At 37.9% G+C, this 25,803-nt stretch overlaps 2 protein-coding genes across 4 annotated transcripts in view; one reads left to right on the forward strand and one right to left on the reverse strand.

Annotated features, from left to right (window-relative positions):
• The window catches only part of LOC127467386 (RCC1 and BTB domain-containing protein 2), a 35,721-nt gene extending 13,943 nt beyond the window's left edge, over positions 1 to 21,778 (forward strand). For 2 of the 3 annotated variants that reach the window (XM_051779322.1, XM_051779323.1), the window contains exons 5-13: positions 912 to 1,078; positions 1,764 to 1,922; positions 3,475 to 3,582; positions 5,545 to 5,687; positions 7,460 to 7,650; positions 10,677 to 10,803; positions 13,808 to 13,944; positions 14,526 to 14,656; positions 17,550 to 21,778. In XM_051779322.1, the coding sequence (XP_051635282.1) occupies positions 912 to 1,078; positions 1,764 to 1,922; positions 3,475 to 3,582; positions 5,545 to 5,687; positions 7,460 to 7,650; positions 10,677 to 10,803; positions 13,808 to 13,944; positions 14,526 to 14,656; positions 17,550 to 17,690 (1,304 nt within the window). In that variant the 3' untranslated portion in view covers positions 17,691 to 21,778. Of the gene's footprint in view, positions 1 to 911; positions 1,079 to 1,763; positions 1,923 to 3,474; positions 3,583 to 5,544; positions 5,688 to 7,459; positions 7,651 to 10,676; positions 10,804 to 12,536; positions 12,709 to 13,807; positions 13,946 to 14,525; positions 14,657 to 17,549 lie in introns of those variants that run through there. The other variant, XR_007903083.1, reaches the window with a different exon arrangement.
• Positions 21,779 to 23,679: 1,901 nt separating this feature from the next.
• RB1 (RB transcriptional corepressor 1) overlaps positions 23,680 to 25,803 on the reverse strand; it is a 71,458-nt gene continuing 69,334 nt past the window's right edge. Inside the window, exon 27 of the mRNA XM_051779310.1 lies at positions 23,680 to 25,629. Coding sequence (XP_051635270.1) covers positions 25,556 to 25,629 — 74 coding nt within the window. The 3' untranslated portion in view covers positions 23,680 to 25,555. The remainder of the gene's footprint in view (positions 25,630 to 25,803) is intronic.

Consider the following 25,803-nt stretch of genomic DNA (forward strand, 5'->3'; position numbering starts at 1 on the left):
TGATCTCCTTAGAAATCTGATGGAGTTGTATATCAAACCCAGCTGTCCTGCAATTATGGCACAATTTGGGTTTAGAAAATGATGATGATGATAATAGACAAGATGAATGTGGGACAGCTATTCATCAAGTCCTGCACTTCTGTAGCTAGAGGACACTTGATTTAAAACAGATAAAGGAAAGTGAATATGAAAAGGTGTTAAATTCATAGATAAGAGGCCAATATATGTACATTAAAGAGAATTGGAAATACCTTGTAATATCTGTACTCTAGTGATTGTCAACGCTTGGGAACTGCAAAGAGTGACCCGGCTTGTGTTTCCCTTAAACAGGAGCCTTTTTTGCTATTGCCAGTTGGAGACAGAATTTTGCACTGGGTCAGCCATTGGTCTAACACAAGCAGACATATCTTGCAGTCTTAATTTTACTAGCGTGTTTTTCAAAATACAGGACATGAATAGTATGTTTAAATAATAAGTAAATAATATAATTTTTATTAATAAATAGTAATAGGTTTTTCTTACAAGCATCCTCATGCATATTGTAAACTTGCTATTTGAATTTTCCAAAGTGGGAAACAGTGCCAGGGCATAGACAAGAAACTTTGATTGTCAGTAACAAAGAAATTTAAATGGGAACTTTTATTTTCTGTATTGCACCATCCCTTTTCTTGTAGCAATGTTTTCCTTTACTATGATTATGGTGATACTATCCTTTTGCATTTGTGTTTAAAGCTATGTGAAGGTAGCACTGATATGTCCACGGGCTGAAGAGCCCCAAAGACCATATATATATTTATACACTTAAATATGTGTATTGTTATTGACTTTGACTTTTCAGTTTGTAGTTTTACATTGTGTACTTAATGGAAAAATAGAGATTTTTAAACCAACTCTTTGCATTTTTGTTGTAGAAGGAGAAGTGTATACATGGGGTCACAATGCTTATAGTCAGCTGGGCAATGGTACAACAAATCACGGTTTCGTTCCCTGTCAAGTCTCTACTAATTTGGTGAACAAGAAAGTTATTGAAGTTGCCTGTGGCTCTCATCATTCTATGGTGTTAACATCTGATGGAGAGGTGAGAATAGCGGGAGTAAATACCTATTTTCTCATAATGAAACTCACATATGTGAGAAACAGGAAAACATTCTGCACCTAGAGCATTAAAGCTTGCTTTTTGCTGTCTTCACTGTGCTGATGCAACACAAATGTTTGATAAAAATTGATTTTAAGTGCACGGGGAATACTGTTTTTTGTGCCACATCTTCTTGTAATACCAAATTATGATTTCTTTGTAGAAGGAAGCCAGTTCCTTCCTATGTTGCATTCTACTGTAAATACTTAATGGCATTAAAGCTGACATTAATGTAAATTACATTCATATAAGGAATTCTACTTGCCAAAGTAAAAAGTTTCCTGTCATGTACTCTGAGGTGCTGTTTGTGCCAGTTAGCCATTCTGCTTTGGGTTCTGGAAAACTAGAAATGGATTGTTCCAGCATTAATGCAGCTGTCATGTTGCCTCTTCCCTTTGAGTGGAGGAACATAAAAGAATGAGATATATAAATATTTAGATTGGCGTATTTTTGTTAGAAACTATTGAATTGTAAAGCTACGTATCTTCCTAGTAATTTCCTACTACTAGAACACATCCACTTGACCTTAAAATATCAGTTTTTATGCATATTGCTTTTATCTCTCTTGAATATGTACTTTGAACTGTACCTTATATAGCTGTCTTTTATGACAATTGTCTTGCAACAGGTATACACATGGGGTTATAATAACTCAGGCCAGGTTGGATCTGGTTCAACAGCTAATCAACCAATTCCTCGAAGAGTTACTAGCTGCCTACAAAATAAAATAGTTGTTAATATAGCTTGTGGACAGATGTGTTCCATGGCTGTGGTGGAAAATGGAGAGGTAAGAAATTTGAAGTGAATTTTTGGGCTGAATTTTATTTTATGTTATAATTTGGCATGTAGATAATTTTGACCTTGGTAGTAATGAGCTACTTCTCAGAAAAGTATACCTTTCCAGACTCCCTCAAGTCTACCTGCTTGTACTTCTCCTAAAAATCTTTGTCATGAATTGTCCTGCACATTCCAACATACTTAAACACATCTTCCTATCCATGCTGATTGTGGTTTCTTCTTTAGAGAGGAGGTAGAGTGAAACAGGTAAAACTGTTCACTAACATTTGGTTTAAGGCTTTTCAGTTTCTGTACTTTCTCATAAAATTTAGCAGCTGTTATTTTATATCAACTATTGAAGTTGGCTTTGAGCTGTATGAGTTCAAGTATCAAATTTCAAGTTTAATTAAAAATACAGTTCTAAAGTAAAAATAGCATTGTGAAGATCAGATTTTTGTACATTCTGGGATTAAATCCTATTGAATATATATGTGTGAATATATAGTGTGTGTATACTTAGCATTTCATGCCAGCTGCATTTTCTTATCTGCAAAAGTAACTAAGTTTATATCACTGATTTACTGATTTTTAGAGCCGATACTATATTCTAGTAAAAATTAAGGTGCTGATTAATACATTATCCTACTGTTGTCTTGAGCATTCGTAGACAACTTATTGTCTATACTAGAATCTTAAGTATTGAGTGTGATAATAATCAGTGAATGGTATTTTACTTTTCAGTGCTCATATACACACACCTTATTTCAAGAGAAAACAAAGAAAATAAAAGTATATTGCGTATATTTGTTGTACTACAGTACCCCTTGTGTCTCTGTCATACTTTTTTATTCTCCTTGCAAAGATACAAAGAGGCTGTAGAGTTATTGTTTTTTTAGTTCATGTGAGCTGAAGATTTTGGACAGTCTGCATCCTCTCTAGCTCCACTTCTCCAAGCATTTCAGTTTAAAACTAAGTAGCTATTGATTGTTTGCAGTGGAACATATGTCACTGAAATTATCAGAGCTCAGTATTTTCCCTTTTTTTTATGTTCAGGGTAAAGCTGCCTACTCAAACAGTTGTGCAAGCTTCCAGTTTATACTTGTTTTCATGTGTTTTCTTTTCTGTTAGAGGATTTTGGAATGAGAAATTAGGTCTGTGAAAAAGGGAAGTATTATGCTGAATTTGCTCTGTGCTGGCAGTCAGGCATATGAATCACTTATTTTCTGTTCTTCTTATTAGAATATTGTAGTCTTACGTAATCTAACTCTTAAAGAGCAAAGTGAATGTGGAAGTTGAGAATTCTACATGAGTTGGTATTTTAAAGAGAAATGGCATCCAAAATTTGCAGTGCAGAAAAAAATGTATATGTGTATATATGTATGCTTATATAGGTATGTATATGTGTGTGTGTCTGTGTATCTACATGTAAAGTACAGATTCTGAAATGTGGGGAGAGAAATATTGAAGAAAATTATTGTTATTCAGACTCTGAAATAAGTTATATTGCTTTCAAAAGAAGGAGACAGTAGCAAATAGTTAAAAATCCCTGTCTCTCTTCTAAGGTCTATGTCTGGGGTTACAATGGGAATGGCCAGCTTGGACTGGGCAGCAGTGGCAACCAGCCAACACCGTGCCGAATAGCAGCTTTGCAAGGCATTCGTGTGCAGCGGGTACGTGTGTGATGCTCCATGGCAAACCCTTTATGAACCACTGAAAGTATCCTAAAAGCATATGCTACATTTTAAGTACATAGTCCTCTCTCTCTCTCTGTTTAAAGTGCCATTTATCAGAATAAAAAAACATGTATCCTAAGAGTCTTTCTAGGATATCCCATTCTTCTTTAACTCCTGCCTTCATTTCTGGAAAATTGCTGCAGTTTAGCATTTTGTTTGTCTTGCAGACTGAATTTCAGTTTTAGAAATGCAGTCCAGCCACAGTGGCTAACTGGAGTTTGGAGTGAACAAATTGTCTCGAACTGCTTTTGGTCAATAGTTGTTATGATTTCATGGTTAGTCTTGGTCTTTGGAGGTTATTACACTGTACCAAATAGCTGGGCTACCATCAGTGTAACTAGCAAACTGGTAACTTCTTTTAACTGATAAGAAATATTTAAAGTATCTACAGAATTGGTACTGAAAGTTTTTAATTGATTTAAGCAAAATAGAGGATACTGTTTGTTAGAAAACAGTGGTTTTGAAGATAGCGAAAATTTACAAGTGTTTTGAACTTTGGATCATATTTATTGCTTTTGCTCAGGGAAATTAGGGATTTTTTAGATCTTTTAAAGGAAACTAATTTAATTACATAGTTTTACATTCAGTGCCTAGGATGTAGACAGGAGCTTTTCTGTTAACAATTGCTGATGGCAAGTAATGTAATAAAGTGAGTATTATGTTCCCCCGTATTTATTCTCCTATTTAGAGAGTGAGTGCTCCAGTAAGTTTGGCTTAGATCCTATTTCCATCCACTTCATTTGCTTGATATTGATTAGTACCATGTTGAAGACCTCCAATCAGTAAATAAATCAAGGATTTACTTCATTTAAAGCACATCACATGCTCCATGTGTGTCAGTGGACTAAATGTACTTGCAGTATAGATGCTTTGCAGATTATATAAAGATACGTGGGCTAGTTTTGAACAATGTAAATTGGTTCTTGATAGCCATCTAGCTTTACTAAGTTACATTAACTCAATCAGAGCAAGACTGTTGCTGCTAATGTTGCCACTGTGTATCTGTCTGTATGTGGGGCATGTGCTGCATATGTAGATTGTAAAGTGGATATTTGAGCAGCCTTATGTGAGGTACCTGAGAGGGCAGCTCAGCAGGACGGCATGGGTTTCTACAAGAGGTTATGAGCTCACACAGTTGTGTGCTGCCATCAAGATGGAGAGTTTTATGTCCTCCCTCTCTTTCCTGGCTGATTGCTCTGGTTGCTTACCTTGTGTGGGCACCAGTGGTCCTCAGACCCTACTGTGAGAGTTTTTTTTCCAGTAATGTAAGTTCATAGGATCACAGAATGGTTTGGGCCATAAGGGACCTTAAAAGTCATCTAGTTCCAACCCCCCTGCTATGGACAGGTACACCTTCCACTGGACAGGTTGCTCAGGGCCCCATCCAACCTGGCCTTGAACACTTTTAGGGTTGGGGTATTATCTCAGCAGAGGGTCCAGTGAGCATTAGAGCGGGCACAGGGAGGGGGTAGTTTCGTGTGGCTGGAATTCAGGGACGAGAGGACCAGACAGGGAGACCTCAGCTATTTTTACAGTGGTAAGCTATTCACACTGGAGCAGTTGCCCATAAAGCAAGGTCAGTGCAAGACAGACAGTCTTTATTTTTCTGCATATTTTTTGTATTTGTCACATAGCTTTCCTATTTCTCAATTTCCAGCTTTTTTTTTTTCTTTTGCTCTGCTCTTGAGATTATCTATCAGGGTGTCTCATTGGTGTATTTTTTCCTCAAAGTGACCTCATCTACTTTCCTTTCCTTTTAAATAAACTTATCTCTATTTGTAATTTTTACACTGGTATAGTATCAATAGCATTAACCTATAGCATAACATATATCTATCTGTATTAACTTACTGTTACATAAAAATGAGATTTTTTTTTTCTCTTTATTATTCCTTGTAGGTTGCCTGTGGCCATGCACATACATTAGTGCTAACAGACGAAGGTCAGATATATGCCTGGGGATCCAATTCATATGGCCAGTTAGGTACTGGGAATAAAAGTAACCAGTCTTACCCTACAACAGTTGTTGTGGATAAGGACAGGTAATACTTATAGTCCTGCAGTCAGACATTAGTTGACATACTCTCAGAAGAGCTACAGAAAATTATGGTATTTTTAATCTATTTTTGGAAGAAGTAGCCTGTAATTTTTTTGCAATGGTTCATCTGCTCAATGTGAACAGAATTTTCACTGAAAGTTCTTGAATCTGCCCCATAACCATCCTTGTGAAAGAAAAACTGGATATTCTGAGTCTGAATTTGCTATTTTCTGCTCTGGCTCACACTGTACTTAATAGGCCCTAATTGCAGTTTCCCTTCAGTGGTGTAGTTTCATGGTTTGAAATCAATGATGAAAGTTTTATTGTCTCTGAATGTAAATTGTGTTTTAATATGCTACTTTGAAAAGTGCGCAGAAAAAATGAAGAGTGGACATCTGCAATTGTTATGTGTTGTTACTGCTATTTTATCTGGCTCCAGGAGAGAGAGAAAGGGAGGAGTTCTTTCTTGGTATTGTTGTCTAAAAATTAAGCTTAGATTTTTGCAAGCTAAATATTTTCCTTCAAGTCCTTGACGAGTAGCAGGGCAGTTATTTCTATTGCTGTTGTACAGCCGTGTATGTATATGGCCAGAAATCTTAGTCTGTTCTAGACTGAGGTCTTGATTTTGGCCTCCTGTTGTGAATAATAAGACAAGTGAGATGTCCCTCCTAACATTGTGTCTGTGTACATTATTGTAAGGAAGTGGCATCTCCACTCTGGTGATGAGACATGACCTGATCTTGAACATTGCTATTTCTTTGTGTGTGTTTATGTTTTTGCTTAAAATGTAACTGATTTTTTTTTCCAGACACTTTGACAGCAATTAAAATGTTACAATAATTTAGTACAAGTTTTAGTGCTGTATGCTGCCTTTCCCTTTTGTTGGCCAGAATATGCATTCTTAGTGTCAGTGAGAATATTGCCTCACTAAAGCCTGCAAGATTTGTGCATGCAGCTTTAAACAAGTTGTTTCCCAGCCATTTTCTCCAGGCAGCTGGGAAAACAAGTAAACAAGCAATAGTTCAGACTGCAGAACAGTGGATTGTGTAATGTTGTCCACAGTGGGAGTTTTGAAGTCCTAAATCAGCCTTAGGATTAGAGAGATAGCCCAGCTAAAAGACATTTAGAAACAGCTGGTAAGTGCTGTTTGGTTCTAATTTTTAATTTTCAAAATGAAAATCCATTAAACATAAGTAATAATAATTATATGAGTAACGACACTTCAGTATTAAAAATTAAAAGAAGTATATTTAAATTGTTAGTTTATAACTGTTACCAATAAGCAAGCAGAAAAAAAGGTTTTCATTAACTTTCAATTATAAACCAAAATGCAAATTTTTATCTTTTTTTTTAAATGCCTCCTCATTTCCTTCTTAATCTTCTCCAAGTATTTGTTCTCTACAGCTTAATGCAGGCACTCACCTCACTGCCCAGCACCACTGAGGACATTCAGAGACCTGAAACTCATCATAGCTTTGCTTGAGGGAGCCAAGGGGGTCAGCAGAGCATATCCTGCAGCAGATACACAGCTCTGCTGCAACAGTGTCTGCTCACTCCCAAGTTGCTTTTCCGCAGAGACACTGAGTGCTTGCTATTTGAAGAAACATTGATAGCCCTTTTAATTTTGCTGTGTCTGATCAGAAAATGTTCTTGCTTACATGCATGCTTAAAAATACATTTTGCACCAGAGAAAGAGAGGAGAAAGTAGTGTATTTACTGCATTTTGTTCTTATGAGAGTGACTTGCTCTAATTTCTTTGTTTACTTGTAAATTCAGAGTTATAGAGATTGCAGCCTGCCACTCTGCTAACACATCAGCTGCCAAGACCCAGAGTGGCCAGGTGTACATGTGGGGCCAGTGCCGAGGGCAGTCCGTGACCTTCCCCCACCTCACCCACTTTGCCTGCACTGACGATGTGTTTGCTTGCTTTGCTACCCCTGCCGTTATGTGGCGTCTGCTGTCAGTAGGTGAGCTTAAATATTTTTTGTTCTGACATCTTCTAAATAAAATCATTAGTTCATAAAACAATTGCATGTAATTTGAAGCCTAAACTTAGTTTCTTGCAAAAATTTATACTGGAAAGCATAATCATAATCACACATTACATATGTGTAAATGGAATTGTAAAAAATTGCTTAAGCCTGATGGCAGAGCTAAATAATTGTCTGTTTTATTGATGTGGTTCATTTCTAAGGGGAAATGCCTTAGGTTTGAGGAGGGGTGGGTGTATAACCTCTATGTGTTACTGTCCAATGGTGTGGGTGGAGAAGCTGAGTTTGAATTTGGAGATTTGAGGAAGCCATGCAGAACTCTGAGGAATGCTGAAGCTTTCTTTGATGCCTGTAAGTAGACTACTAAGAGGGACTACTAATGGGACCCAAATTCCCATTTTCAGAATTAGCCACAGGCACTTAGAGTCTCATCACAAGTAATCATGACCTGGGCTTCTGAAGAGACCAGTTGCTGGATCGCAGATATTTGATTAACATTAAGGTCTGTCTTGCTGGCCTTGACTAGAAGAGTTAAGTATATACCACTGTCTAACAGAAAGCTCATTCTTCAGCTACAGTTCAATCTTGTAATGGTTGCTAATAAAGTTTTGCTGACCTAATCAAAGATTAGGTTGTCTATGGGTGTCATCTGGGAGCTTAAGCTAAAAGCTAGAATGCAGCAATTTTTTAATTTGTAATTTGAACTGTACTGAGTCCATCACGCTTCATCCCATTTCTGTAATGCCTTCATTATTGCTCTTGTGTTGCTGTATGGCACCGCGGGAGTAATTTTTTACTGTAGCAGCTGCCCATTTTTTGGGGAGATTTTTTTGACCTTGATGTCTTGGTCACTTTGAAAATAACACTAAGACACTGTAATAACATTCTGCCAAAGCATAAGGAAACCTTACAGGAGGAAAAGGTTACTTTACTTTTAAACAAAACTAGTTTCAGATGCACTTTCAAATTTGTGGCACACATTCTCATATGTGCCAAATGGTCTATCCAGCATCCTGGCACTAAAATGTGTATTCAGGTGATCTGAGGGTTCCTTGTGATGACACAGGATAAAGGATGCTGGCTATCAGGCCCTTTTCATATCTCCTGAATTCCTTTTAGTTAGTGACTCTTTGCTGGTTTTGGATGTGCCTTTTTGCATGCTCTGGGAGCTGAGAGTGACTAACCTCTTCATCCAGTCCCCCCTTGGCAAGTTGTCAGGACTGACTCACTGTTGTTTGTCATCTGATCTATGCGTGGTGAGAATCCTCAGGCAGCTGCATCCTAGGATCTTAAATTTGCTGAACTAGGTGCCATGGACATCTGCCATGCTTACAGCCCGTCTGTGTCTGTTTTATTCTGGTGCTTCCACACCCAGACATTCCCATCCACTCCCTGTTTGTGGCAGTTCTAACATTTCTAATGCAGTTCTTAGCACTGACTGTTAAGGCGTTTTCTTGGCTCTGTGCCTTGTCAGTGTGAACGGCCTCTTCGTTTCCTTCCTCTGGCTCCCCCTTAGCTGCTGTAACAAATAAAAACATCTGTTTTCCCTCTGAGAATTTCAAAGCTGAACATCTTACTCAGTTTTCCTCTGCTGGCTGTAGAAGTCATCTGGAGATGTGTGTCGGTGGACATCCGGATTGCCACTTAACTTTGAAGGAGAGCTTCAGCTTTGCATTAGTGCTTAAAATGATTACTTGTTTGGATAGCAGAGGTCTGAATAAATAAACCACATGTTGTACAAAATAAGAACTAACAAAGCATTTTACAGTATCATTGTTTCAGAAGGATATTTTATTTTATCACTACACTGGATTTCTCTCCCCCACCTTCTCCAATCATTTTACCTGTAAGCCGCCGCAGTTCAATAATATTGCCCTAATTGGGTATAGCTGAACATAAGTGACATCCTCTAAATTAAATGAAAAATGATTGTGCTAAACAAAGTGTAACAGTATCAAAGTGTGTATGTGCTAAGTTTTTTCTAGAGCTTGTGGAGAAGGTCTTTCCATTTCCAGCAGAATACTATTTTGATTTCTAGTTTGGTAAGTTAGAGGACCTAGCATTTATGTAATTTTCTGTAGAGAACAACTAATTACTGACTCACAAGATCTGTGTAAACCCATAATATGTATTTATATGGTAAGAAGACAAAAAATGTTTTCAGGATTAAGAATGAGGTTTGGGGGGTGGGTTGTTGATTTTTTTTTTCAGTAGTATTAAAGAGGATAGTTCTCTGATACTACCAAATATGGTGGGGATCTGGATCAGTTCAGGAGGTAAAAGTTTGTATGCAGACAGTGGATGACTTTTCAAAGCTGTCACATACTGAGTGGGATATACATACAAATATACATAAGACACACAGGAGTATGCAGACGTTCACACAGAGTGCTTCTAGCACTATTAAATCTAGGGAAAACTACTCTTTTTGAATATACTTGGTTGGTCTAAATACCAACTTAGTGTTGGTATTTACTTTTAGGGATATTGTACTGGGCAGTTTCACTGCAATCCATATGTTGTTTATGCAATAGATTTATTTTTGCTATAAGATAATGTCTCCTTGTGGGAGCATTTTAGAAAATTGTATTGTGATTATTTTATTGACCTTTTGGGTATTTTATAATAAGTAACAATTTTAATTTGGAATACTTTACTCAGTAATGGCTGATAACATTTTTCTATCAAATGCAGCAGTAAACTCCTGGGACTGTTAACTTTTTTTTCTGGCATTATATAGATGAGTTAAAAGAATGGAACTTACAGGTTTTTAAATAGAGATGTTTACTTGGATTAGGAAACTAGTAGGGACTGAAGAAAGCTGCCCTTTCTTTGCTTTTCTGGAACTCATAGAGAACACATCATCTGCTGGGGTTTTTTACTAACCTTAAGGAGATGTCATATTTATTAAAAGTGTTAATTGCTGACAGATACCCATGATGTTTTAATGGGAGATACGTGTAGTGATTACTACTTACTATCAAGTCCCCTTTTTATTCTAGAGCCTGATGACCACCTAACAGTAGCCCAGTCACTAAAAAAGGAATTTGACAACCCTGAAACTGCAGACCTGAAGTTTCTAGTGGATGGAAAATACATTCATGTTCATAAAGTTCTTCTCAAAATTAGGTAAGGCATAAACTGTATAAACTATATAAACCAAACTGTGTAGCATAGTCCACTGTGCTGAGTAATTACTGCAAAAATTCTTGACTTATTTTTACAAACTCTCTTTTCTCTGAGCCATGGGATTCACCTGCTATCCTTCACTGTTAGTCTTTTTTCTTCATTTCATCGCTCCTTTTGATTATCAGACATGCTGCTTTACTACTAGTTTTTTCATCACTTCCCTCCATCTGACATTTATCCTCTGTGCTACCTAAATAGCCTTGACCTTGATTTCCAATAACCTTTTTCTACTGAGGAAAAGGCTCACTTCCTTCTGCTGTCTTCTCAGGAGTTTGAATCAGTTTTTCCTCCTTTATATGCTTGGCTTCCTCCAGTGAAACGACTTGAGGGTTTTGTGTTTATTCTTGCCTTTCTTTGCTTCCACAGGACCCTTCAGTTGTTTCAACAATTTCTGTAGGTGCTGTTCAGATTATCTTTTTTTCCCCCTTTTTTATCAAATTTCCCATTCTGCTTTTTTCAAAGTCTTTTAAAATGGCTTCTCTTTTGGTTTTTCAGCTTTACAGTGAGACTTAACATACACAGATCTACAGAGTAATCATGTTGTTATAAACATGCAGAGATTAGTTTGCTACTGCTGAAACAGTTTCTGCTGGGATATTCTAGAGACACTGCTTTAGATCTCTTCTGCCTTGCTAATTGCTTCTGCTTCATTCTCCTCATTGTTACAATATTTTTTTCTCTTTGCTGTCTTCTTTCTCAAAGTGCTTGGCTATCTCATCCTGCTTATCACCAGTTTTACCTTCCTACTTTTGCTCCTGAGTCCTGTTAGTGATTTCTTGTATATTACTGCGTAAAATTAAAATTCCCTGTCAATTCTTGCCTGTCCTTTTTTTGGTCTTTTCTGCTCTCCCCTTACTACTCCAATTACCTGTATTACTATTTTCTTCCCTTTACTGGATTCATTGCTTGTACATTACACTCGTGCCTATAGTCCACCCTCTTTGTTTGGAATGCCATGTGTCCTCCATCAGATACCTCGGCAAATCTCATGTATCCCCGAAATGTTCCTGAGGTTTTTTTTTGTGATAATCTGACTATATGTAACTTTCCCTTATTTCCTTTTTCTTGCTCTACTTTTCTCAGACTATATGGCATTCTGTGAAGGAAATGTGTCTAATTCTAAAATGAATTTCAATATATGGGATTATCAAAATAATATGGAGGAATAATAAAGCATCAGGCACAGTCTGTAAAATTAATATTTTCTTTAAGTCTCAGATGCAACTGGATCAGAGGATAATGTATTTAAAATGGTATTTTGCAACATTTGGCCTGTTTAAAGCATTGTCATGAATGCAGTGCCGGTAAAGTTCCTCTTCATTATCCAGTCATTTCTGTACTACTTTAGAGGAATTTTTTCCATCTTGTTCTATTCCTGTTCTTGAACTAGATCCAACTGTTGGTGGTTCTTGGCTTGCAGTGGAGGAGAAATGTCAGGGAATGTCCCACTCAGTGAGAGGCAGCCCAAGCCACAGAAACAGATACATTATGAGCATGTGGGTGGGATTCTCAGCTCTGCATTTAGTCAGCCAAAATTAGGTGTCTGGTCTGTCTCCACTGAGAGATAGCGAGAGGGAGACAGACACTCCAAAGGATGAGTCACTCCAAGATACTTTGCAGACCAGAGGATGTGTACTAACCAATTTTTATTTATTTACTTATTAATCTTTAAGGGAGCAATGTGCACCACCTTCTCTCTGACTTCCATGTGGTGCCATTGGAGCAACAGACTATTCCCAAGGCCTGTTCCACGCTGGATGGATAGCATGGTCACCACTACTTAACATGAGGCCCTGGGAAGCAAAACAGTGGGGTTTGGTCTGCCTCTCCCAATGCCAGAATGTGGTAAAAGACATGCCAGAAGCTAGATAATGACTTCTTATTTCTTTATGATTTTGACTTGAGGTTCCTTTTATTTTATTAGAACTCCCAAAATACTAAGAAAATAATTTCTTTCAATAACCAGTAAAATCAAATGTGAAGTAGTTAAATGATAAGTTAAATAATTATTGTTCAATTGTATTTAAGTGATACTGTCTTTGTTGTAGTTTTGTCCCAGGGACACTAAAAGAAAATCATCCTACCTTTTATAGAAAAGTTTTAGTAAAAGAAGAGAAAATTCAGATGTGGGAGAGTTCTAAATTAGTGTAGTATAAAAAAGTCTGATTAAATTGTGGTTGTTATAGGAAAGGTTATCAGAGGTGGTGATGTTCATTTACCTCAACAAAAAATTTTGAAAACAATGCATGTATTAGGATGTTTTTTAAGGAACAGTAAGTTACAGTGCATTGTAAATTACTGTGAACTGTAAACTGCAGATTACAGCTATCAAAGGTAGTGCTTCGTCCTTGTTTGTATCTGTCACAAAGTATTCAGACTTAGAAGAAAAAGGTGATGAAAGATCTGAGTGAGAGTGTCTTCAAATAATTTAGTCCTTGAACATAATGTTTAATGCTAAATTGTGTATGGACTCTGGAATAAATGATATCTAAAATTGTTAATAATTTCCCTCTTCATTAGCTCATGTTGGAGAAATTGGGGTCAAATCTCAGAATTGTGTAAATTAATCTGTTATCTGTTATGAGCCAGGTAATAAAATTCATAGTTAATGTATAATGTGTTTAAGAAAATGGCATAAAAAACACATGGGTCATCCTTGTAGATATTATAAGTAGAAATAGAGCCTACCATGAAATATTAATAACAGAACTAAAAATCTGAATTGTGTATATCAGGCTTATTAGCCTTATAAGGCTTAAAGAAATTAACATGTTCAAACCAAGAAATCATGTAGCTAGAGTTTATGCTTGTGTATTTTGTCTGTTATGACTGATTTTTTTACCAACTTCTTGCCTTTTTTTTGCCGACTTCTTTACCAACTTCTTTACTAACACCTTTCCAGCTTAACTCTTTACAGTATGCAATCTCTGATTGTGTTTTGTAGGTGTGAACATTTTCGCTCCACATTGAATAGTGACGATGAAATTATAGAAATGAGTGAATTTTCTTATCCTGTTTACCGAGCCTTCCTGGAATACCTGTACACAGACAACATTAGGCTCCCTCCCGAAGATGCAATAGGTATTTGGCATAAATGGAAATAACTCCAGGTTACTGTTTCTGAAAAGTTCAAGCTCTGTATCGTAATAGGGTGAGGAAAGCAGGGCTTGTTAATTTTAGTTTTATTAGCACTTAAATCTTGACTTTGGCACGTGTCAGGAAGAAGGGATGCAATAGCAGAAAACATGCCCAAGGAGAATGAGCAGTGGGGATGCAATAAGATCAGAGATGCAAAATGTTCACTAAGGACTCATTGTTTCTCCTATTAAGAACTGTTTTTTTCCCTTAAAAAGGCACAAATTCCATCTTAAAACTCTTCCGTTTGAGTGTCTGTGGTGATTTGATCATGAATGAAAAGGGAGCTGTTCCCCAGATGAATTTAAGAGGATGTAAGTCAGTAATTGATGCCTAGAATGAGATGCAATACAGTGAACAAGAAAACAAGAAAACATAACACTTGCATAGTAATAAAATGGTTCCTTTTTTGATATGTCTATAGAGGACCTTAAAAAATGCATCTCGGGGAAAAAAATATAACAGGTCTTTGATTATTTCAGTCTAAAATAATATGGTAATTGATTAACTTAATGAATTTTCCACAGGGCTACTAGATTTGGCAACACTGTATAGAGAAAACAGATTGAAAAAGCTTTGCCAGCAAACGATCAAACAAGGCATTTGTGAAGAAAATGCCATTGCTCTTCTTTCTGCTGCCGTCAAATACGAAGCTCAGGTAAGAATTTCTCTTCAGGCAAGCAGTTGTCTTCTGAGAGATGAAGCTGCTTTATATAGACATAGCTGCATTTCATTGATGAGTCATGATTACTGTAATTTCCCTTTCTGCCTTCCCAGATGTTTGTTTTCTCCTTTTTAAACTATAAAAAACCCAAACAAACCTCCCAAGAAAACAAAAAAACAGCAACAAAAAAAGCAACCAACCAACCAGGTACTAGTGTTTTCTTTCTGGCCTCCTGACTTGCACCTGTGAGTCAGGGTTCTTAATCTGCTTCCTGGCATGTCAGGGCATGGCATGCAAATGTTTCACTGCCTTTGGATTTTGCACTGCCTTTCACTCCTCAAGTTCTACAGCTGATCATTCTGTCTGCCAGTGTCTGGTACAGTCATTGTGGTACTGGCTTTTACAGGCAGTGGGAGTATTTACCTGTAAAGTCCCTCCTTATTTAAACTTGTGCTTAAATAAAGTGCTTTTGCAGTACTGTTTACAGTGAATTGTGCTGACATACAACAAATTACCTATTGTTATTACTCTCCCCATATCCTGTCATCTGGTCTGCCCTTGGCTCTGGAATGTGTCACTAGCACTCAACTTGTTATCAGTGCACTGCAAGCACTTTTTGTTGTAAACAAAAGCTTTCAAAGATGTATTCCTTTTCTCAACTTTTTAGTGCTATGCTGATTGTGGAAATAATGATGTGGTGGGTTTTATTATTCAAAAGGTCTGCTTATGTATTTTAGACTTAGGAGACATTGTTATGAATGAACATGTCCTCATCTTTCTTTTAAGGACTCCTTCTGCTTTACAAGAATAAAATTGATATAGCCAAACAGAAGATTGGCTATTAGAAGAGTCAGAATATGTAGCTGGTTACAATGTTTTTATTTTAAAAAATACTTGGGTTTTTGCCTTTGCCTGGCTGTGAAATGTGGGATGAAGTTTTAAAAGAGGAGAGGCTAGAAGCATAACATGGTGGATCAATATACCTATACCTTCCAGGTATAGGAAACAAATGGAAAGAGGAAACTGAAACAAAAACTGAGTTAAGAATGTTCCAGTAGTCAGTGCTGTATGGTGACTAGAGGAGGTGAATTTGTGTAGGAGTTGCAAAGAGGAGGCCAGAAGTCAGTGAGTTCTGTAAATTGAAAGAGGGGATAACAACAGGTTAGGAGATAATAAGATTGTCAGCTGCATTTGTAACCAAGGTATCAGTAACAGAGAGCATGAGCAACTGAGGCAAAGAGTTGTACTTTCAGAGTACTGTGCTGGTACAAGCCCAGCATATCAGGGAAGACTGTACAGGAAGGCATGACCCAATGATGTGGTTCTCTTAACAGCAGACTTGTCATTAAAACTTTACCCTGGAGTTTCTCCTGTTATAAGCTTTTCAACAGTTTCAAACATCTTTGAAGCAGAAATATTTTCAGTTGTCCTGTATCAGCTGAAGTAGTTAAGGAGTAGTTAAAGACATATTTAGGTGTATTGTGAAGTAGTAAAACTAGCCTGGACAGAATTCTAGAGTTTGTAACAGCTGAAACACAAGAAAAGGGATTGGCTAGATAACTAAATATATGTTACCCTCCTCTTCCTTCTGTGGTTCAGTGTTTTACTCTTTCAAAACGTAATATTTTACACGATTGTCAGATGATGAATTAGTTCACACACTGACTGTAAAGCAACTGAGGTTCTGGCAGTACCATTCAGGTCTGCTGTCATTGTCTTTGATCTTCTACATTTTTTGTTTCCTCTGTGGTTTTTTGCTGCTTCTTCTATTCTCATTCCTTTTCTTACTTTTCCAGTACTTGTTGATGAGAGATCCAATTGACTTCCTGTGCATACTTGTTATACCTTATTTCTTGAAGGATATTTTGTGCTTCTGTTAAAGCTTTAGTTATATCTTGACAGGGGAAATAGACTTGAAACATGGAATCTAAGGAAAAGGTTTCAAAGGGAAAATGCACAAGTATTCTGCTGAGTATCTTTGTACTATTAATCTCCAGTTAGTGTAGTTAACATAGAATCAAATTTGCATAGGTTAAAAGACCTCTTTTTGCTGTAACCCTTGAGGAGTTCATAGCTTATGGATCATACTGCCAATTTACATTTGCCTTGCTGCTGGCTCCAGCTCTGCTTCCTGCAGAAGGTAATTCATTTTGCTTCACAGCAAGTTGTTGCATAGGAACCAACTAAAGGAGGCTGATCCAGTGCATGGAGAGAAGGATTGCCACTGTCGTGAGGAGTTTGAGTGGGCAAAGTTCGCTGCATGAAATCATGGTTGTATGGCTTAATGGCTTGTACCTAACCTGTGCTGAACATCTCAGCGTCCTGTTTCAGCCTGACCAGGACAAGCCAGAACCTTTTTTGCTATCTAGGAATCCCAGTGGATGGGGGATACAATTCCTAGGTTTGCCACAAAAGACATGTGTATCCTAATATCCAGTTTGTGTTCAGTGAGCATCATCAGATATTGCATCATATTTTGCTTTTATTTGCAGCAAGACTGGAATATCTGCTATTTTTTAAAGGACCACTACTCTATTCAAGGCAGGAAGGAAAAAAAAGGAGTTACTGATGCTCTAGTAGTTCTATGTGGGAAAAACTGATGGTTTCACTTACTGGTAACTTTTCTAATGACCTCAGTAAATGTCATGGAGTTCTTGATTTTATTTAGGTGACTATTCTTGTTTTCTCAAAGGGGGTTTGTTGAATAATTTCTGTGAACAAATTTCATCCTATCATTTGTGATTTCATCAAACAGATTAGAAAAGGGGTTGGTATGAACAGTCTGGTATGTTCTTTGCTAATTAAATGACAGGTTTTGAAACTAATAATAATAATAATATTTTTTTATCAGTCATTCATATTACAAATTATCTCAATTTGTTTCTAGGACTTGGAAGAATTTTGCTTCAGATTTTGCATAAACCATTTAACTGTTGTTACACAAACTCAAGGCTTTGCAGAAATGGACCACGACCTCCTGAAAAACTTCATTAGCAAAGCAAGCAGAGTGGGAGCATTCCGAAATTGAGGTCTGACTACCACCAAGCTGAAGAGTGTGTTCTCTTCCCTCCTGGAAACACTTCTTTGGAGAACTTCTCCATGGTCAGAATGTGCAGTGGTTTGGAAAGAAAGTCTCAGTGTCCATCAGCTTAAGAAATGTGTAAAAGTCCACTAACATGCAGGTTTTGTAAAGACAGCTACAGCATAGATGTGTGGTAACTGTTCATTGCCAACAGCCATGAGATTTTAACCCAAAAATCTAATGCAGAAACTACTCTTTCCCACTCAAAATCAAGCAAACAAATCTATCGTTATCTGCTCTGTCTGGTTTGATTTTTTTTTTTTTTTAAACAATGTGCATTTGGATTGTATGGGACAGTAACCTGTTTGCTGCTAAAACTTTCATAGTGTACTTTTAAAAGTAAGTTAATATGTCATAGTGGGCTTCTTTTTGTCTGGTTTATCATCCAGTGAAGATCCAAACTTGATTTTCTGAACATATGATAAAGTAATATAAATTCTTTAGCATGAGAGGCTTTCTGACTGGCAGGAGGATATATCTCAGTTGCTGTTTATTTGGAGTTTATTTATGAGGAGCTTCAGCAGGATATTACAGCTTTGAGTTTCCAGCATTTATGTCCACTGTTTAGGCAGAATGAAAAGAATCTCCCTTTCCATTACACTGAACACAGTTCTTGGCACTCTAGTGGGCCAGGAAGGGGCCAGGAAGCATTCACTGTATTTGTCTGGATGTGAATTCTCGTGCTATGAGTTTTACTACCAAGAAAATAATTTAGTTGCAAACCCAAGCAAAATTTCAAGAAAAGGAGTTCTGCTTGAGGTTTATTTATGCCTGTCTTGCTATCTGTCCTGAGATAGACCTTCTTCAGAAAAACTGAGAAAAAGGTGATTTCGAAGTGGTAACATGGGCCTTACAATCAAATCCTAAGAGTGAAACTCACAGTAGTTTCCACATGGCAATAAAGACACCTTGTCCAAATACATTGTTTCAAATTCTCCTTTGGTCAGTACTGCAAGGTGACCATACCACTTAGCTAATAGGTCTGTTTAGGAGAGAGGAGTTGCCCTCTGGACATGCCTCTCTCCCATCACTGATGAGCAATGGCTAAGGTAGAGCAGATGCTTATTTTCTAACTGACTGAAGTGAGTTAAGATAAAAACCCCACTCAGTGCTGCACAGAGGAAGGTTTGCCCCATTACAAAAGATGTGAAGCTTATGGAGCATTTTCTTTAATTTTCCAAGAAGTAACTCTGAATTAACCCTGAGCATTTATTTCTCTTAAAATTTTGACTGAGTGAAGTGACTTCAAGTGCCTTTTGCAGTATTTTACAAATGGGGAAGACAAGAAGCTGGATGACTAGGCTCAGTATACTAATACAGTCATTGTGACCTTCCTGCAGATCACCGCTGTTCCACTGAATCCTTCAATGACTTTTTATAATCCTCAGATGTGGTTTCTAAGAAACTAATTCCCTTAAATGATCACATCTTCATTTCTAAAGTAGAAATAACTGTTCTTTACTGTATTGGAGGCTCATTTCTCAAACAATCCTGTTCTTTGAGGAGCAGTAGGAAAAGGAGCAGCACATACTCCAGAGGAAAAGATGAGAAGTAATGAGTATTGCCCCTCTTCACATCAGACCTTGTGGGTGTGAGTTGGAAGGGTGAAGCATGCAGACAGCAGGATTTACTTATGAAGAGGGCGATGATCAAATATTTTTGAAAATGTTGTCGTAAATATTTACTTGTGTTTGAGACATTTGCCTCAGACTTTCACTGGAAATATATTGGATCACCTATGGCTAACGAGCAAATTCTGCCACCCCCTCTGTGACTAGTACAACTCCCTCCAGCAGAGTAAGTCCATACTTCAGCAGTTGTGTCTGTATTTTGTATTCAAGCAGAAGTACTCAATATCTTTCCAGTACATCCTTTGCAGTTTCATCAAAACCACAGCTTTGCTGGGGGAAGAGATCAGTTTTGCTAAGTTTGTGTTGAAAAGCACTTGATGCCAGTACACAAATAGAGGCTAATGCAGACAGTAAAACAGTATCATGGTAGGGCACAACTTTACTGCAAACCTTGTGTGCTATAGCCCAGCACTGATCATACCAAAGCATACACACAAGGGATCCTGTGTAAGCCAAGGCCGTATATCCCTGGTTAAGCCTGGGATGGCTGAAGTTTCCCCTTTTCAGTTCTGGGCATATGAACTGCCAGACTCACCTCCCAGCACTTCCTTAGCTGTAGCAGCACACAGAATGAGGGTGTACTACCACAGCCCAAACTTTGGACAGCAGCTTGTACCAGACCCTGTTCCATACAGATGGCATTATGATAGCACACAGCCAGTCTACTGGGAACTGGAACCAGCTGGGCAGCCATGCCTCTGGTAATGGCCTTTCTGTGGTCACTCCAGCCTTCCTAAGACATGTACTATAAAAGGTCTCTGCAGGTGTTTCTGTTGCTTTACTTAAAGAAACAAACCAAAACTGTAAATATGAAATTATGTGGTTTTTGACTCAACATCTAATAAGAAACATTCTCTGGCTCCCTGGAGATACTACTCCATGGAATGATAGTGCTGGAGAGGGATACCACCCTCCTGCATTGACTCAAGTTCATAACACAGTAGTTGAACACTTACGGCAATCAAAATGACATGCTACTTGAAACAAGGCATTTTTAGCTTAATATAAACAATAGTGCCATTTTTTCCAATTTATTTCCTTCCTGCTCCTAATTTCCAAACAACTGTACACATTAAAGCCCAGATGCAATTTCAAAGTAATTAACAAAGCCTGTAATCTTGAGAAAAAGCATCTCTGCACTGAATGAGGGTGAAAGATTCAATGTGTCAGTGTTGCCGTTTATACATAACATCTGTATCATGTGACCTGGATGTGATAGTGTTACATTCCTAGAGACAGTTATTTATTTAATTTTTTTAACTTTTGTTGCATGCACTTTCTTGGGCACTTAAAGCTCAATGTTTAAGAAAATATACTGGCTTAGGTGGTTAAATGTGGATGGATGGATGGATGTAAATATGTGCTTGAAACCTAACCATGGGACATTTCGGAAGAAAGTAAGGATGCATTTTACCATTGTGAGATAGTCTGCAACAAACTTGTGTTTGTGGATCTTGCTGGGTAAATTACGTAATACAGTTTTGTTCTGTTTGAGGATGCCACAGACAAAAGGTATTTATTAAAGAGTGAAAATATGGTCAAGCATAAACTGTGTCTGGGATTTAAATAAAGAGCAGTGTTCCACTTAGCAGAAAGGGAGTCAAATGGAATTTGAAAGAAAAAGAAATTACAGAGGGAGGGTCATTTAAAGGTTCTCCTAAGTTACTGAAGCTACAAGCCAGCACTGCATTGTCATATAGTAGCCAGCTGTAGAGTTTTGTTACAATGCCTGATAACTATGTAAACTGCTGTTTTTATATGATCTGAACAATTTCCATGGGCTTTCCTTGTAAAACAAAGCATTTACTTACCCCATAGAGGCAGGACTCATTGTCCAAAGGAGAGCAATGGAGATGGTGAAGGGCCTTGAGGGGAAGCTGTATGAGGAGCAGCTGAGGTCACTTGGTCTGTTCAGCCTGGAGAGGAGGAGACTGTGGGGAGCCCTCATTGCAGTCCACAGCTTCCTTGTGAGAGGAGGAGGAGGGGCAGGCACTGATCTCTTCTCTGTGGTGACCAGTGACAGAACCTGAGGGAATGGCCTGAAGTTGTGTCAGGGGAGGTTTAGGTTGGATATTAGAAAAACATTCCTCACCCAGAGGGCGGTTGGGCACTGGAACAGGCTCCCCAGGGCAGTGGTCACAGCACCAAGCCTGACAGAGTTCGAGAAGCATTTGGACAATACTCCTGGGCCCATGGTGTGACTCTCGGAGATGGTCCAGTGCAGGGCCAGGAGTTGGACTCAATGATCCTTTGGGTCCCTTCCAACTCAGCATATTCTGTGATTCTGTAATGATGTAGAAAGTTTACAGCCTGAATCTAAATATATGTTTTGAATTTTTGTTTCTTTATAAACTTACCTGGTTTAATAGATCATTAATAAAAATGCCATAATATTTAAAAGAGTATGAGTGGGATTTTTTCTATTCTTTTCAGTAGAAATGAAGAAAGTTTGATGCTTGTAGACTAAGTTGACTAAGTAGTTAATTAAACCAGATAATATTTCACAGAGGTACCTTAAAGGCTATTTGTGTTCTTCAGGAAATCATTATCACAAGATAACACATTTGTAAGCTGGATAATTTATGCAATTGTATTCCACCTTCCAAAGAAATTAATGCCCTAGTGTCTTAATGATTAATAAAATGGTCCTCAGAACACTAATCATTGTTTCTTAAGCAAATGCACATTATGACCAGCTTGTTACAATTTAAAATATTTCAGCTGGTACTTTGTACTGGTATCACACAACCATCACCTTCTCCAGCCACTCCTGTACTTGAAAATGTGCAGTTTCACACATTCCCATGGCTGTTCCAGCACCTGTGAGGAACTTGCTCTTTACTACAGCCCTTCTGGACTAGCACTGCCTAAGCACAAAATTCTTCACTTGCAAGTCAAATGCAGTGAGGAAAAAATAAGTTCCTGTGACACATAAGAACCAACAGCATTCATTTGGAAACAGTGGACAACAGGAAGAGATGAAGGTATAGAACAGCAAATGAAGAGGCTGGGAATCAGCTCATCAGTCTTCAGCTGGCTACACAGCCAAGCCAGTAGATTAAATTCCTTTAAGCATCAATGGACAGAAACAAGCCTTTCCAAGATTCAATTCACCTGATCTCATCTTACATGTAAGTTTTAGGCAGGGACATATTTTCTCCAGAAATTTATGTTTCTCCACAGCGATTATCATTCAACCAGTGGTGCAACACTTACCGTTAGGCACCTAAAATGCCCATCACATTTTTTGTCCAACTCTTCTGCTGTGAATCCTAGTTTTCTTTTTTCCTAGAACACAGTTGCAATATTCCAAGCCATTTTTAGTACAAGGTCTTGCTCTGAGAAAAGTGCTGTCAAATGGTAAAATTTCCATATATCTGATAAAAAGCCATTAGTTTCAACATATGCTTATTTGCATACATATCTGTTTAAAAAAAGACTCTGAAAATGCTTTTTTTTTGAGGGGGCAGGAACTGGCAAGCTAGCCAGTGCACTTTGTGCCCTAAGCATTGTCCTGAACACTGATGCTATAAACAGCCCTGCAGGCTCAGCAGTGTCGTGAGTCACAAGCACCTCTGGACTCTAAAAAGGCAGGGACAGGGAGCCTGCGAGGCTGATGTGCCCACAGCCAGACACCAAAGCCATGGTGGCTGACACTGGAGCTTGGTACCCTGGCTATTTCCAGCAGTTTTGAGAGCAAAGGAATTGCTTATGAAAAGCAGGGTGGTGAAGTCATAGAATATGCTGAGTGGGAAGGGACCCATTATGATCATCAAGTCCAACTCCAGGAACTGCACAGGACACCCCAAGAGTCACACCATGTGCCAGAAAGTGTTATCCAAATGCTTCTTGAACTCTGGCAGGCTTGGTGCCATGACCACTTCCCTGGGGAGCCTGTTCCAGTGCCCAGCTGCTTTCTGGGTGAAGAATCTTTTCCTCCTATCCAACCTAAACCCTCCTCAACTCATGACGGGAACGTTTCTAGATGCAGACATCAACCTCCTGAAGGACCACGTAAGGGCCATGACAATGACCCAGATGCTACAGGCCTGCATCTGCCAGCATTACCAACAGTGACCCTGCTACAAGGTCTGATGAGACTATTTCCAGAACATCCCATGGAAGCCTCTGAAGGTAACCACAAGCCCAAACATGCAACTCTTTGGACCTCTGCACCCAAACATAATCACTGGAGATGGAGTGACCTCTGCTTGTCTCAGCTGCAGAGTCATGGTGTGATACAGGAGGACATCATCACCATATGAAGTCACCTTCCCATCTAGTAAAAGAAAATTACTGACTATAAATCTTTTAAAAGCTATTTTATTTATCTTGAAAGGAGAGAAACTGATTAGTTGTATAAAATATTATCATACTTTTCATGTAAAGCCTTCAGTCTGTTTGAACAAAAAAATACATTGTCACAGTAAAGAAATAATGAATCTGTTTAGGTACTGGACTCTGTATTCTTCCCCTCACCAAAGGAAGAACCCTGACTACTGTAACAGAGCTTAAGTCAGTGTACCCCAATGCTAAGATACATTCTTTCTGTAAAACTCTGCAAAAAGTGAGAAAATAAACATAAGGTACTCTTAAAACTTCTGTACATTTTTCAGGAAGAATGCTGAAGCTGTACTGAGTTTAAAAAACCCCTCGATATTATTTTAAAATTCATTTACACATCAGTGTGCTGCTCGTAGAATTTTTAGTAGCTCTAGGATTAGGTTCAAATAGATCTTTAAAAAAATCCTACTGTAAGTACTCTAAGGTCAGCTAAACAACCTGTAAATAAGCTACTTGGAGAAGATGTTGGTTTAGAACGTTTGTGTCATGAACACCATGCTTTTCTACTGTAACTGTTTTTAATTTAAGTAGCTGCAAAAGCTAAATTCCATAAAAATCGGTTATTTTAAAGCAAGACATTTGCTTATATTTTAATCTACTGGAAGTAAAAAATGTGCTTTTGTTATGTGTATTTTACAAAGCTTAGTCATTGAAAGAAAAATTCCAGTATCTGAATCAGAAACTTACCAATACAAAAGATGACAAAAAGTTGAGGTATGGGGTTTTTTTTGCTAGTTGCAACCATTCACAAATTGCCCAATTAACTGCCTTTTCAGTAAAATAAGGCAGATTGATTTTCCCAACACGGGTTCACCGCATTCAGCTTTTGTGCAGGCTGCAGTAAGGCCAACAGGAGATGTCCTGTGCTTTTAGAGTTCAGGCTACTCTCACCTGGAACCCAAATGGAGTCACTCAGCCTTCAGCTGCTTCTTAAGCTGTTTTGCTTGGCTACAGTTAGGTAAAAATTTGAGAAAAATCAAGAAAATTCTACATTATTAGAATTTTGAATTCTTATGTGTACCAGGTGAGGTTTAGGTTGGTTTGTTTGTTTGTTTTTTCTTTTCAGATTTTCCAAGTTAAGAAAGTGCACATCAATTACTCTGCATATGGAAAGCGGCTTCAGCTTCTGGGAAGATTCTCTGTAGGATTCTGGGATGAATCTCTGTGGGAATCATATTTTGTGAACTTCAAACTGATGGAGAGTCTAACTGCCCTCTGAAATTACACTGGAAAACTGCAAAATGCCAAGTACTGGTTTCAGTAGCGCGGCTGCGTAATGATTTCACTTTGAACTCAGGCTGTACTTCTGAGGCGAGGCCCACACTGCGCAAGGCCTACGACTGCTGTCCAGTTTAAGTTAACGGGAACTTGATGCGCTAGTTATGTACAGAGACAGAAATCTTTGCAGTATCTGGCCCCTCGTTTTAAAAATTTGCAAGTAATGAAAATCTAAAAATCAAATCTAAGAAACAAAATTAGTGCACTTCATATCATACTAGCTAACATTTCATCTTTAGGCAGAAAGAATTCAGTCCAAGGAGACTGAATTGGCTTATATCAGTAACTCTGCAACAGGAAATTCAGAAACCTTGCAACTCTGTTTTTAAAACCCTCAAAAATATATATAAATTAAATTCAGTGGCTTATATTGTATATATGCTACATCATAAGGTAAAGGTATCATGAAAAACATTTAACAATTTAAGAAGTACAAATGCTTTCAAACTAGCAGTTTGGAATAAAAAGCAACTAAAAATGCAACTCTATTAATGAAGGCTGTAAAACAAAAACAATCTAAGAGGGCCAGCAGTGCAGCCCCTGGTCCTGAGAAGAATCTCACTTTTCTTCGTTGGCTAAGGTATCATTTCCATCATTCAGCTTCTGCTTTTGCATTCTTGTTCGAGTAGATGCTAGAAAAAAAAAACCAAAACCAAAAAGAATGAAATGAAATCATTTTCTTCATAATTACTTTGGACTGATTATTGTAAAAATTTGTAATGACACATGGAATAGAAGTACACTAATCTGAATTCTAAATAAACCAAATCCCTCATTATAAAATAAACACCTAATTCTGCATTGCT

This window comes from Manacus candei, unplaced genomic scaffold (assembly GCF_025592945.1).
Source record: "Manacus candei isolate 608988 ecotype Guabito, Panama unplaced genomic scaffold, ASM2559294v1 h1tg000014l, whole genome shotgun sequence".
NCBI lineage: Eukaryota > Metazoa > Chordata > Aves > Passeriformes > Pipridae > Manacus > Manacus candei.